This window comes from Zea mays, chromosome 1 (genome assembly GCF_902167145.1).
Source record: "Zea mays cultivar B73 chromosome 1, Zm-B73-REFERENCE-NAM-5.0, whole genome shotgun sequence".
Taxonomy (NCBI): Eukaryota; Viridiplantae; Streptophyta; class Magnoliopsida; order Poales; family Poaceae; genus Zea; species Zea mays.
This window is the reverse complement of record NC_050096.1, coordinates 231,142,280-231,156,761: the sequence shown is the minus strand read 5'-3', so window position 1 is coordinate 231,156,761 and position 14,482 is coordinate 231,142,280. Positions and strand designations below refer to the sequence as shown.

Below are 14,482 nucleotides of genomic sequence, written 5' to 3'. Positions count from 1 at the left end.
GTATCCTGTCCACGGAGAACAGGCAGGTCATGTGGCCGTGGGCGTATGGAAACGGTTGCCAGGACCAGGATCCCGTGCCCCACCACGGCATTGCCAAGTTGTAGACCGCGTGGCCGCGGGACGGAGAGAAAAAGGGCGCCATCGATGGCATGCAGGTCCACATGCGCAAAAGGGACGCGGTCACGTTGGCTGTCCGGTACTCCGATCTACTTCTGTGAGTGAGAGGTCCGGACGGCGTCCTCGCCGGCAGATGCTGCGTATGTATGGAGAGCCCGCCAGGGACAAAAAGGTGGCGTCACCTGAGACCGTCTTCTTGTGCTACCACTTTGTTTGTTTGCAGATGCCAGATGCTATGCAAGGCTACGTGTCTGTTTCCACGGTCACAGCGAGCAACAAGTGCATTGCCTTTGTTTGGTCTCAATTGTGGTTTCGTAAGGCATTAGATACGCTGCATGCTTAGTAAATATACAGTACTTACTGATATAGCACCATACACAATAATAAAAATAGCCAACCTTTCCAAAAAAAAAAGATAGAAATGAACAAAAAAAGTTTATAAGATGCAGATAAGTCTTAAAATACTGAAACTAAACTACTCTCTAGACTATTCGTAGCATATGAGAATCTTAGCTGAAACATCAAACCTCCACTAAAACTAACTTAAGAGCATGGCTAGTTTTACAACTAATGGCTAGGTAAACTTATATTACAACACATATGTCAGGCTATATGTATATTACAACTCGTCTATTGGTCTATCCATATAGTAGCTATCTATATGGCATGGGAGCATTTAGGCTCTTAGTGATTTTGTGACTAATGATGATACAAGATTATTGTGACTAACACGTGTTTTGTAGAGGCAATTTGAGTTAGGCCACAATAATGGTGATTATTTGGGGAATCAATGGTTTTTCATGCCCTTTATAATATAACTCCTTCAGTTTTCAAGAGATGGATGACAAAGTTAAGGATGGACTAGCTCTAAGTGTCAATTCGAGTTAGGACACATTTTGAGTAGTTTAGTATTTTGTTTTCTTTGACCATACCATAAAGGGGTAATAACCTAGTAGTTTGATCTAGGTGAGTCTAATATGTTAGGTGTAGTGCACACTTGTTAAACTTAACATTAGGTAGCTACTAAGAGGCCCAAAAGTCTTTTGGAACCAACCTCATTCATCATAAAGATTAAATCGGAAGTGATTTGGAGGTTCCTATAGGCGTTGGACCCTGAGAAACCGGGTCGTCGGACCATCGAGCATGGTCCAACACTTACACATGGTCACCAGAGAAGATCTGTTGTTAGATGCTAAGGAACAAGGTCATCAAGCCATATTATCTAAGTCAAACGGTGTTAGTAAACATACCGGAGAGGTTTTGCATGCGTTGGACAAGTCCAACATGTGTCGTTGGACCAAACAATGTGACTGTAGCAGTTAGGGTTCTCCTTGCAATGCATTGAGCCCTACGAATAGGATGAGTGTCGAGCCATTGAGTGTCGGTCTGACACCCTCTAGAGTGATTCTAGATTTGACGGGGGTTGTTAGACTACACGCTCGAGCAGAACATTGTAATGGCTATATCTGACATAACGAGGTTAGTGTGACTATTGAGTCTTGTCAAACCTAAGGCCATGGTCCAACAGTCAGATGTTGCACGATTCGACGCTTGCATGTTTAGTCTAGATTCTATGTAACGACTAGTTTGGTGGTTGAGGAGAGTATAAATACTCCGCCAACTTGTTCATTCTAGTTCTCTTGCCTATCTATTCAACTATAAGAACCATTTGGAGAGAAAGGAACATACTTCGCCTAGTGAGATGATTGAGATTTGATAACCATGAGATTACTGATTTCACCAGTTGTCGGATACCGTAATTAGGGGTACCCCCAATGCTCCTAAACACGGCCGAAAAACATCTTCAGAACAAACCATACACGGCTGATAAAGCACGGTTCAAGTCAGGGCCACGTCTACCAAGGGATGCAACCTCATCCGAGCCCAGCCTTGGTCTCGGGCGGGAACAGTAGTCCCAGGGGGATTCACGCCTCGCCCGAGGGCCTCCTCAGGCAGTGAGCGCACCCTCGGCTCGCCTGAAGCCCAGCTTGGGCAGACTTTGTCGTGCAGCGACCTCGGCCGGATTGCCCTACCAACCGACTGTATCGCATGCGCATTTAATGCGGGGATCGCCTGACACCTTATCCTGACACGCGTGCCTTAGTCGGCAAGGTCGAAGTGACCGCAGTCACTTCGCCCCTTTACTGACCGATCTGACAAGAAAACAACACTGATCGCTCTGCTCCGGCTACTGTGCCAACCACCAGGGTAGAACTGAGTCACGATCTCCCACGAGTTTGGCCTCGGGCGTGACAGGGAGCTCCGCCTCGTCCGACCTTAGGCCTCAGCCTCGGCCTCGGACTCGGGAGAAGGCCTCCGCCTCGCCCGACCCCAGGCCTCGGGCTTAGCCTCGACCTCAGGAGAAGGTCTCCGCCTCGCCCGACCCCAGGCCTCGGCCTCAGCTTCAGCCTTAGGAGAAGTCTCCGCTTCGCCCGACCTCAGCCTCGGACCGACTACGCAACAGGCTATGAAGGAACAAGACCGGTGTCCCATCTAAGGTTACTCCAGTAACAGGTAATGATGGTTCCCCGCGTGCGCCCATGACATCGGATTGCTCTCAATCTCCTACGGAAGCAAGACAACGTCAGCAGGATCCATGCCGCACCGACAGCTGTGCTTCTACAGGGCTCAAGGCACTTCTCCGACGGCCACGATAGCTCGTGTACAGGGCTCAAGGCGCTTCTCCGCCAGCCACGTTAGCACATAGCTGCACCCCATTGTACAGCTGTGCATCTCCTTGTGTCTATAAAAGGGGATGTCCAGGGCCTTCCTAAGGCAGGTTGACGTGGGACGTCGAGGACAGGCGGGGCAGACGAGACACGTTGACACAATATGTTGACATTGAGACAGAGTCACGCAGGGACTCTCTCTCTCTCTCTCTCTCTCTCTCTCTCTCTCTCTCGCTCTCGCCCTCGCTCCCTCGCGCGACGCTTGTAACCCCTACTACGAGCACCCCGGTGCGAGATAACATAAGCCCCATGTCCCTCTTGTGTTCCATCTTGCATCAACCCATATGGGCAGGGACACGCAGCAACAAATTTACTGGTCGGTTGACGGTCCTCGCGGGTCCGAAACGCCGACAGTTGGCGCGCCAGGTAGGGGCTCACTGCGTGTTAACGAACACTTTCCCGTTGAGTTCCAGATGGGTAGCCTCCAGCAGCCTCTTCAGCCGGGGACAGTGCTCCGCTTCGGGAATTTAGAGTTCATGTCCCTTGATGGCATCTACGACATGGTACTCCTCCTCCCGTAGCGCGATAGCAACAACGGTCGTCGGCTCGCCCGGCGGCGGCGAACTCGACGACGACTTCCCACCATGGCAGAAGAGGAACACTCGGATTTGCCCCGCCACCCTCCTCCGAATAGATAATGGTAAAATTAGTTTTTAAAATTGAGTGTTTTCAAACAGGTCCTAAATAAATAAGAATATCCAGCATCCAGGCAGAGGATGAGAGGAGCAACTGCAGTCCCAAGGCCCACACGGCACAGAGGCAGCCTGCAGTTGTGAGCCTGAAGCAATGCCGCGGCACAGCAGTACACGCGCTCCAGCAGGCAACAGCATGGCCGCAACCTCATCTTCCATCCCATAGCAACGCTGCAGCAGCCGGAGGCTCAGATTTTGTAATCCATCACTTCCTCACCAGACCCCAATCGCCCTCCTCCCCAGCTGTACGCCGGTGTATCCCAAGACAATTGACCTCCGTTTTATAGCTTCTCATCACAACCTTCTCTCACTACATCCCCTCTCTCTCTCTACCCTCCTAAACCCCAAATCAGAGAGATAGAGAAAGAGATTGAGGAGAAAGAGGAAAAACAGAGCTGTAGAGATAGAAAGTTCGGTTGAGTTGAGCTCTCCGTCCTGCTTCTGGCTTCCTCTCTCTCTCTCTCACTAGATCTACTACTGCTACTAGTGTCCAGTGTCCACTGCCTCGGCCTTGTTGCTGCCTGCGTGCGTGCCTTTGCCCAAAGCCTGCCTGCTCGGTGCTTGCTTCGCTTGCAGCTGCAGTGGCCTCACGCTCTATGCTTGCTCTGCCACCATGTGGTGCTGGTCTTCGCGCTCCAACTAACCTCCACCAGCACCTCACGTAACCGCATCGCACCGCGATGCCGACCCTGGTGGCGTCACGCGGCGCGGTGGCTTCTTCCGCGCGCGGCATTGCAATGCCGCCACCGGTGGACGCTCCCGTGAAGGAGTAGCTAGCTGGCCCGGCGGCAGTGGCAGCGGGCGAGGCGAAGGGAGCGGAGAGGTCGTTGTCTGTTCCGGGAGCGAGCGCGGCGCCGCCGACACGACATGTTCAAGTCGCGGTGGCGCGGCGGCGGCAGGGCCAAGGCCACGTTCAAGCTGCAGTTCCACGCCACGCAGGCACGGCTCTCAGTCGCTCCGTAGCCCTGGACCTGGAGCAGGGTTCGGATTTTGTTTTGTCGATTGACGCGTGACGGGAGGAGGGTGGCTGGTTCTTGCCGCAGGTGCCCGTGCAGGGATGGGAGGCAATGATGGTGGTGGTGACGCCGCAGGACGCAGGCCGGCCGACGGCGCGGTCGGAGCCCGCGGAGGTCACCGATGGCGCGTGCCGCTGGGCGGCCCCTATCATGGATGCCACCAGGCTCCCCGCCGGCAAGGACAAGATCTACCAGTTCCTCGTCTATGAGACCGTAAGCGACCTGCCCCTGCCCGCCCGCTGCTAACTAATTCGTGATTGACCGCCGGCGGTGATTCCGCCATCGATCTTGACTGGGGCAATGCTGTCGGCGCAGGGGTCGAGCAAGGCGGCGTTGCTGGGGGAGGCCACGGTGAACCTGGCGGACTACGCCGACGCGTTGAAGCCGTCGGCGGTGACGCTCCCGCTCAAGGGCAGCCCCGGCACGCTGCTGCACGTGAGCATTCCCATCTCTGATCTCCCTCTCTCCCCTCTTCCTCGCATCCCTTAAAGGGTCGTGCCGTTTTCTTGTGACCTGCGACGGCGACGTGCTCGCGGTTATCTGATTTTGATGTTTCGCTGGTGCTTCGCTTCCTGTGGTGACAGGTGACCATCCAGCGGGTGGTGGGTGGCGCCGGTGGGTACGGAGACGACGCGAGGTGGGTTGGGTGGTGGATTAATCTACGCACACATCTCTGTGGCATTGTTCCTTGTTTGAGCTTTAAGGATCGTCTCGCCCCAGACAGATTTTTAGCCATTGCCGCTGCTGCATTGTTATTTGAGCCTTAGGGATTGAGCCATTTCAACCAGATTTGTAGTCATTGCTACTGCATTGTGGTTTGAGCCTTAAGCATTCGTTTGGTTGGGGGCATTGCTTTGCTTGGTTACTGATTGTTGTCCTCCGGGTGGCAACAGTGAGAGCGGCGACGCCTCGCCGGTGGCAAAGACGCCACAGAGAAGAACGACACTGCAGAACCAGCTGAGCCGGTTTGAGGACGAGGACGGCGAGAAGGCTAGAGCGGCCACGGATGCGATGAGTCCTGTGCAAGTAAGTGGCTCTTTGGAGAATTCCTTAGAGCTTTTCCTCGTTTGGATTCATCATCATTGGGTTGCTTTGTTTCATCTTGTGATTGCTAAGAAAGAGGGCTTTTGGCATACAAAGAGTACTGCAAAACAAAAAAAAGGAGTAAAGGGAGCCTAAGTTATATTTGAATGATAATAAGGTGTATGCCACTTTTTGTTCGAGATCTGGATTTCTCATGCTAGACTAGATGGGGACCATATTACAACTGAACAATGCTTGCTAGATGTGATTTGATTTTCTTGTGTTCTGCTGATGGTTGATTTCTTCCTTGCACAGGATGGATTGTTGATAACAAAACCTCCAGGCATGAGGTTTCCATCAAGAAGAAATGTGCCTATGTCTGTTGACCCAGTGGGCCATCTCCACAATGGCAGCAGTTTCGATGCTGTCTCGGTGTCAGGTTCAGATGCAAGTTCTGGGAGATATACCCCCAAAATTAGTGCGACCATGCACAACTCATATCTTCAGGATAGTAGCAATGCTCTCTCACCATTTGCCAACAATGGCACTGTGAGGAACCCATTGACCAGTTCGGGTGACTGGTCAGGAAGCTCAGCTCCTGATGCTAGTACAGATGGGTCAACGAGCAATTCTGGTGAGGCAGGGTTAAGAGGGGAGGATGACGACGTGGAGAAGCTAAGAAGTGAAATAGCCACTTTAACCAGGAAATTGGATGTCTCAGATATGGAGTTGCAGACTCTCCGAAAGCAAATTGTGAAGGAGAGTCGGCGTGGGCAAGATCTCTCCAAGGAGATGAGTAGCCTCAGGGAGGAGAGGGATGCACTCAGAAGAGAATATGAAGGACTGAGAGGGGCAAAGAAGATGATCCATGATTCAAATGGCTCAGGGAAACGGCTCTCAGATGGGTATGACCCATGGTCACAGGTTGAAGAACTGAAGCAAGATCTGAATCATGAGAAGAATCTAAATGCAGATCTTCGTCTACAACTGCAAAAGATGCAGGAATCTAACTCTGAGCTGCTTCTGGCTGTGAAAGATCTTGATGAGATGTTGGAGCAAAAGAACAGAGACATTTCCATTTTGCAAGAGGATACACAAGAGGATCCACAGGAGGCAGAATATGAGCATGCACTGTCAAATGTGCATAATTCTGGACGCAAAATTGCCTTATCTGAAACGAGTTCATACCAAGAGAAGGAAGATGAGCTTATGCTGGATGCACTGGCAAAGAAGCGTGATGACATCTCTACCTCTGAGCTTGAAAAGAAAATCCTTGAGCTGAGCAATGAAATCGAGTTGTACAAGAAAGATCGTGAGGATATTGAGATGCAAATGGAGCAACTTGCACTTGATTATGAGATTCTAAAGCAAGAGAACCATGACATATCTTCGAGGCTGGAGCAAACACAACTGAGGGAGCAGCTAAGGATGCAATATGAGTGTTCAGCTCATTTGGCTATTATAAGTGATCTTGAGGCCAATGTGGAGAGCTTGGATAATGAACTCCAGACACAGGCTAAAAAGTTTGAGGCCGACATAGCAGAAATAATGAGTGCAAAGGTGGAACAAGAGCAACGGGCCATTAAGGCTGAGGATTCTCTGAGGAAGATAAGATGGAATAATGCAACTACCGCAGAACGACTTCAGGAGGAATTCAAGGTGTTGTCTTCACAAGTATCTTCTGCTTTCAGTGCAAACGAACAACAGCTTGTGCAAGCAAGAAAAGAGGTTGCGGAGCTGCAGCTGCAGAAGAGCCAGTTAGAAGAGTTACTTCAGAAGGCCCAAGGAGATCTTGGATCAGTTCAGGATCAGCACCGGGTGAAGGTCCAGCAGTTAATAACCCTAGTGGATTTCAAGTCAAAGGAGATAGACAGGCTACTGATGGAGCTCAAAAGCAAGAGTGATGAGTTCCATAACCAAAAAAGATGTGATGAGGCAAAGCTGAATGCTCTGTCAGAAGAAATCGACCTACTCAATTCCAAGATCGACAAGCTATCCAGTGAGAGAAATGAGCTATTCGAAAAGAATGAGCAGAAAGAAAAGGAATTAGCTGGAATTAGCGAAAAGGACATGCAATTGCAAGACAAAACTGCTGAGATTACTTCACTAAATAAAGAGCTTGTATTCCTCAAGGACCAAGTGAAGATGCATTTGGACGAACTGCACAGTTTAAAACGTTTGAAGAACGAGAGGGAGGAAACAATTGGAAAACTGCAAATAGATATTGGGTCACTGAAACTCCAGTGCGACAACTTGAAAACTTCGCTGTCCAAGAAAGAGTCTGAGAAAGACAGCCTTGCCTCTCAGGTTCTGAAGCTGAGAAGATCCCTTGAAACCCGGGACAGGGCGAAGGCAAATGGTCAAATTTCAGATGTGAAGGTAAATTCTGCAAAGCAAATACGTTTCCAGTTCCAGTGCAGACAGTTGTCCTTTTACTTGGTTTGTCTGCTGAGATGCTCTTCAATTCTTCTCTTCTGGCATATCAATAACCTAAAGGTCTTGTGCTGATATAGATGTTAATAACTGCAACGCTCAAAAACTTTATTTGCAAAAAAAAGTCCATCTAAAAAATGGAAACATTAACCCTTGCAACTTTTGCTTCCTGATTGCCATCTGAACCGGTTGCTGTAACTTCCTTTTTCTATCTAAGTCAGTACAATGAGCAGTTGATCACACAAGGCCCCAACAAAAGTATGAGCACATATGTCTGCGAAAAAATGACATGATTTCTGTCTCTTTGCACATGGGAAGACAGAAATTTCTTTAGTTCTATCCACCGGCTCCCATATCATCATAGCTCGTGGAATAGCTTTATTCCATACAGGGCCCCGCTGACGAGAACACGTTATATTGCTTTACATCATTGGGCGACCTTTACATAGAAGTGCTTACTAGATTGCAATAATACACTTTGTTGCCCAGAAAGTTACACAGAGTGCTGTTTTTTTTTTTGCAGGACAATCAGCATGCTAATAACAAGCGCACCAAGCACAATACCGGCTCCACTGGGAGCATTGCTGCACTGCCAGGCACCAACAGACAGGGCGAAGACGGTGACTGCAATGGTCCTGACATGAGGTACATCAACTCATTTGAACGTAGCTGACACAGACACCTTTTAAGTTCAGAAACCCATGAACCACGACTAATCTGACTGATATTTCTTTCTGCTTGCAACGACTCGTCTGTGTCGTCAGGAACACCACTGACCAGTCAGCGAAGGAGCTGGCCTCAATGAAGGAGAGGAACAGGGCCATCGAGGAGGAGCTGAAGGAGCTGCACGAACGGTACTCGGAGATCAGCCTGAGGTTCGCGGAGGTGGAAGGCGAGCGGCAGCAGCTCGTGATGACCGTTCGGTCGCTGAAGAACTCCTTGCGGTGACTGACTCGTGCTGCTTCACTCACACTGTAGCTACAAAGATTTTAGACGATACCGGTGGGCGTTGTACAGGTGGGCGAGCGACTGGATGGGCTTTTTCTCTCCGAAGAGAGAGGCTCCAGACCAGAGGCTCGGGGAGACCAGGCCAGGCGAGACGGGCACCCCGGGTATGTACCAATGGGGTGCCTGCGGTGTGGTCTGTCCGTATCCTCAAGAGTTACAGTACACAGCATGTAGATCTCGTCACAATAACATTCTTTCGTTTTCTTTGTTCCGCATTGGCGTGTGTGCAGTAATATGAGTTGTAATAGTTCTTTCTTACCCTCTCTGGAGTGTGTTGTGCTGTATAATTTCCATGGTGTCATTGTGTTGTGGAGAAAGGAAAATGAGAAGGAAAGAGTGGCCTGTCAGCTTTATCTCAGAAATGCTTCGTTGTGTTCCAAGTTCCTGATCCTGACTGTTTCATCAGTGTGGATTTGGGCCTTGGCCCTAGGGTGAAAACATGTCTGTTGGGTAACGGACACGAATTGACGAATTGTGTACAAACAGGAGCGAAGGTAGGTAATAATTTGAGAATGCACATGTTGTACTTCTCGGCCTCCCGATTGGGGCCAATGGTAATGGAGAGGATTGATGGGACCAAAATATTTTACTATTCAAAATTGAATAGTAATAGATTTTGATCCCTTCAATTCCCTTTATTACACTTGCTTTCAAACAAGCTCCCAAATAAACCCGTCAGGTAACGGATAACAAACCCGTCAGGTAACGATATGAATTATATAAACAGGAGCGAAAGTAGGTAATAATTTGAGGATGCACATGTACACACGAAATTTTACAAAACTAGTGATTTAGGCTCAATTTTTACCATATATGCACAAGTTATTACTTACATCCCAAAGGTAATAATTTGAGGATGCACATGTACCCACGAAATTTTGTAAAACTAGTGATTTAGACTCAATTTCACTATATATGCATCACAAGTTATTACTATACATCCCAAAGTCATGTGCATCCTCTTGATTTGGTTACTTTTATTACCTTCGCCACTTTATACAAATACAAATTTTTCATATACAAATTTGGTTACTTTTATATTTAGGACGAATACAACTAGTACCCAGATAGGACAGCTTCAAATTCGGGTCGGATTCGGAACGAGAACTACCCGGTAAATATCCGGATATCAGGTCAAATACGGTTACCCGGATTTCGGGTACCCATTTTTTTCTTGTATAATATTTTATATAATCATAACTTTTACATATGAACTCAGACAAAGATAGTTTACATGAAAGTTGTATAACTTGAAGAGATCTACAACTTTGTAGCACATTACATTTTTGTATGAACATATTCATGTCGAAATTATTTAAATAATGTCTAGTTTACATCAAAGTAGCAGACTATACATCACATATCAACTCCAATACCCCATATCTTATTAAAGACTATATATCATATGTGTTGTACTATCTTATGTCGCATTAGACTATCTTATGTCATTTGAAAAAAAATATCCTATGCTATATTAGATTATTATGTGATTCGAATTTTGTCATTACAGTCGAACTATTGTGTTGGACATGGACTATATTGTCATACTGATTTATGGCCTATACAATACTCCTGGTGCAACTGTCTTACACGCGAACTAGATTCTAGTTAATAAATAAGCAATTCATGCATTATCCAACAAGTATCAAGTATCCACATGTATCCGGCAAATAATATCCGTACCCGTCACTTATCTGCCCGAATAAATATTCATCATTGAGATTTTTAGTCTTAAATCATTTGGTAAGATGTTTTTGTTTAATATTAGAATTCTAATTTGTTGTGATATCTTCTATGTCAAAAAGACGCATAAAAATTCATATAAATGTCAGAACGAATGGCACATATGCAGAGCAAAAACTCGTGGAAGAGCTTCGCTATGTTCAAGTTCAATTCTACTTGATCATAGATATTGTCATGCTCTATTCCGTGGGTGACTCCGATGCAATATTCGGCCGGCGTACCCTGGTGCTCCGGTACTTGTACTTGAAGTTGAAGCAGTGGCAGTGGCCCTGGCACCCAAGACAAGAGCGCAATTGGGAGTACAGAAAGATTTCCCCATACATGTCATCAAAGAAGAAAGAATTCCGCATGAAGCAGGCCGCGCACAGGCACAGCCCACCGGAGAAACGGTCTAGTGAAGTCAAACAGGCTGTGCACAGGCACACACAGCCCAGAGGCCACATCAGAAATTGGTCAAGCGAAGTGAATGGAATAGATCAATAGACCGCCTCGGATAGGAGAGAAAAGTTATCCCAGGGGCCAGGTCCGAGCCAGGCAGCCTCCAGAGTCCCAGGAGCAGAAATCAGGGTCTGGGTGCACACCTCAACCGGCCTCATCCAAACATCCAAATACGGTATGCCGACAAGCAGAAGCACTGAAGCAGGCAAAGGATCGACGCGGCACGGTGGGGTTGCATGCCCCCCACCGGCGTGCCCATGCCCCGCCAGGCCGCCACCTGACGGGCCACGAGACCACGAGATCTCATCAAGCGTGATCATCCCATTCCAAAGTTCCAGTCGCTTCTCCCTGCCCAAGCCCAACCGAAGCACGGCAGTTTCTGCACCCGCCACGCGTCCGCCTGCCCTCCCGGCCATAAACCACGTGTGCGTCGAGGTGGCCCTCGCCTCCCCGGCCCGCTCCTATTATATCCTCCTCATCGTCGAGCACCCCTCAACCCACGCACCAACTCTCGCCATTGCCAGTCAAGCTCGCTATAAGCAGCCAGATATTCAGGACCACCGATCACGATCCCAAAAACAGCGGCTCTGTGTCGCGACGTCGACGGCGATGGACGCTCCGGCCATGTTCGCGCGCAAGCAAGTCCCCGATGACTTCGGCCTCCGGAACATCGGCGAAGGTGAGTTATTATTAAGCTACGACCCCGCCGGCCAACCCAGTCGATCGCTAGTATGCACTAAGAACTACGCGTCCTCTCTCTCACCTTACTCTGTGATGCCGCGCGTGCAGCTGAGGACGAAGGAGCCGGGGCCCAGGCCCAGGCCCAGCTGCACCGCGACGAGAAGCAGCACAAGCCGGCCGTGCTGAAGAAGGTGAAGGAGAAGGTGAAGAAGATCAAGAACACCCTCGCCGGCCACGGCCACGGCCACGACGGTGAGCACGGCGGCGGCGAGCGCATGGGAGACGCGGACGCCGGCAGCGACAGCAGCGAGGAGGCGGAGGAGGACGCGGCGGAGAGGGAGGCCGCGCTGGAGAAGGGCGGCTACATGGAAGATGTCGAGGACAAGCCCCTCGTCATGGAGCCGGAGCCCAACCCCGAGCTGCACGGCGCGCCGAGTAAGTGCTCCTACCTGTTAATCGGCACCGGGTGCTAGGCTGATTCGGTCACAAGAAGTCTTTGTGTACTTACGTGTCTGCGCGATCCGTCCGTCTGCAGTGTACGAGTCGGCGAGGGCACCCGCCGTGCAGGACCTCATCGCCGAGTACGATCAGCCGGCGTGGACACCGGCGGTGCAGGAGGTGGAGGGCGACGGCTCCGCACCTAGGGTGCGGCTCGGTGATATCGGCGGCCCCGTCGTCGAGGATCCAGCCGCGCCGCGCTCCACGACGCCCACCGCGCGAGGTATGGCACACGCCGACTCGAACTCGATCATGGCACTCTGTTCCATCTTTTGTTTGGCACTCTACTCGTGTTGCGCTCGCAAGTGACACGTTTCCTTCTCGTCGATGTGCTAATCTGCAGAGGGTGAGGACATAGGTACGACGCCCGTGGTGCGGCAGTTTGAGACCATGAGCTTATCCGACGACCCGACGCACGTGGGCGCGGGCAAGAAAGGCGCCAAAGCAGAGGAGTGGAAAGACAAGGCCGCGGACACGGTGCGCGGTGCGGACGGTGGCGGTGGCGGTGGCGCTAGCTACACGGACACTCTCAAGAACGCGGCTGCCGGCACCACGGAGTACGGCAAGAAGCTAGCGAGCACGGTGTATGAGAAGGTTGCCGGCGTCACCACGGCTGTGGGCGTGGGGAAGCGCGGCGACGAACGCACGGAGGCAACGCCGGCGTCGAACACCCGCACGGAGGAGCGCGGAGCGGCCCCCGAGGCCACGGATGCGACGAGAGGCGCAGGGTACACCGACAAGATCAAGTCGGCGGCCGCGGGCACCACTGGGTACGGCAGGCAGCTGGCGTCCACCGTCTACGAGAAGGTCGCCGGTGTCGGCACTGCCGTCGCGCCCAACCTCCGTCCGCAGGAGGGCTCGGCCAAGGCGGAAGGCGCACACAGCGAGGCGACGCCGGTATCGGACACCGGCGTTGAGGAGTGGAAAGGCGCCCCGGCTGCCACGGACGCGGCCAACGGCGCGTCGGGGCCGGCGGGCTATACTCACAAGGTCAAGTCCGCGGCTGCGGGCACCACGGAGTACGGCAAGCAGCTGGCGAGCACAGTGTACGAGAAGGTCGCCGGCGTCGGCACCGCCGTGGCGGGCAAGGTGCAGCAGGCCACACAGTCGCCCAGCACGGCGACGCCGGGAGCCGACGCGCAGCAGGACACGGACGCCGCCGCGACGGCCACCCCCGGCGCCGGCGGGCAGTCCAAAGGAACGACCGTCACGGGGTACATCGCCGAGAAGCTCCGTCCGGGCGACGAGGACCGCGCGCTCAGCGAGGCGATCTCCGGCGCCGTGCAGCGCCGCAAGGAGGACGTCGGGGGCACGGTAGCGCAGCGCGTGCCGGCGCCAGGCCAGGTGGTGACCAAAGCGCGCGAGGCCGTCGCGTCGCTCACCGGCGGGAAGCGGGTCTCGGAGACCGTGCAACCCACCACAGCAACAGGTACATTGGAACAATTGAACTTTTTTGTTTTTTGCAGAACGAACTCGCCATTAGCGGAGCTGACGAGACGATCGAGCTCTGTCCTCTGTGGGTTGCAGGGAAAGATGTGAAGGAAGTCTATGCGGCGGAGGCGCCTGTGATCCATGGGGAGGAGATCGGCGGCCCGAAGCTGAACACCAATACCATGTGAGCTGCTCATGGAGAGCGCGGGTGATCTCTGAGTATTGTGTCAGGTTTGTGTACACAGTACACGTGAATGGTGTGGTTTGCGCTGTGGAGTAGAGTAGGAGCTGGAATAATAAGCGTGCTGGTTGCGTTCGCCGTGGTGCGCTTTGGTTTTACGTGTGCGTGTGATTGTGGATCTACGAGTAGTTGTACGTATACATATATGTATATGTGTATCTAACTATGTATACGTATACGTTGAAGGAAAATTGTTCTGTTTTTTTTACGAACGTGAACCATGCACCTCTTTCATTAAGAATTTAGTGTGTGTATAAATCTTCGCCTATTACTAAGCAACTAGGAATCAAACACCCTATAAGGCTTACTCGCTATTTCATCTATCGTACCGTTTCTAGGTTGCCAGCCAGTTAATAAGAACTAGTCGGTTGCTCGTAGATTTTTTTATTGATTTTCTCTATTCGATATCGTGGTAAAGAAAAGGTCATGTAG

The 14,482-nt window shown here is 51.1% G+C and overlaps 2 protein-coding genes across 2 annotated transcripts; both read left to right on the top strand.

Annotated features, from left to right (window-relative positions):
- Positions 1-3,599: 3,599 nt before the first annotated feature.
- Positions 3,600-9,380, top strand: LOC103643389 (interaptin). The gene is made up of 8 exons (XM_008666552.4): positions 3,600-4,477; positions 4,582-4,767; positions 4,870-4,989; positions 5,139-5,191; positions 5,448-5,580; positions 5,893-7,956; positions 8,534-8,655; positions 8,775-9,380. The coding sequence occupies exons 1-8, from the start codon at positions 4,406-4,408 to the stop codon at positions 8,956-8,958; spliced, it is 2,934 nt and encodes a 977-aa protein (XP_008664774.1). The 5' UTR covers positions 3,600-4,405; the 3' UTR covers positions 8,959-9,380.
- A 2,293-nt stretch (positions 9,381-11,673) lies between these two features.
- LOC103643388 (apomucin) lies at positions 11,674-14,262 on the top strand. The gene is made up of 5 exons (XM_008666551.4): positions 11,674-11,878; positions 11,989-12,315; positions 12,416-12,601; positions 12,722-13,807; positions 13,906-14,262. The coding sequence occupies exons 1-5, from the start codon at positions 11,809-11,811 to the stop codon at positions 13,995-13,997; spliced, it is 1,761 nt and encodes a 586-aa protein (XP_008664773.1). The 5' UTR covers positions 11,674-11,808; the 3' UTR covers positions 13,998-14,262.
- Positions 14,263-14,482: the final 220 nt, after the last annotated feature.

What these genes read in the sequence shown, in the direction of transcription:
- LOC103643389 (XM_008666552.4), top strand. Translation starts at nt 4,406, where the DNA reads ATGTTCAAGTCGCGGTGGCGCGGCGGCGGCAGGGCCAAGGCCACGTTC. An exon ending in TGCAGTTCCACGCCACGCAG is followed by an intron (nt 4,478 to 4,581) that starts GCACGGCTCTCA and finishes TTCTTGCCGCAG; the next exon opens with GTGCCCGTGCAGGGATGGGA. An exon ending in TGCAATGGTCCTGACATGAG is followed by an intron (nt 8,656 to 8,774) that starts GTACATCAACTC and finishes CTGTGTCGTCAG; the next exon opens with GAACACCACTGACCAGTCAG.
- LOC103643388 (XM_008666551.4), top strand. Translation starts at nt 11,809, where the DNA reads ATGGACGCTCCGGCCATGTTCGCGCGCAAGCAAGTCCCCGATGACTTC. An exon ending in CCTCCGGAACATCGGCGAAG is followed by an intron (nt 11,879 to 11,988) that starts GTGAGTTATTAT and finishes CCGCGCGTGCAG; the next exon opens with CTGAGGACGAAGGAGCCGGG. An exon ending in GCAACCCACCACAGCAACAG is followed by an intron (nt 13,808 to 13,905) that starts GTACATTGGAAC and finishes TGTGGGTTGCAG; the next exon opens with GGAAAGATGTGAAGGAAGTC.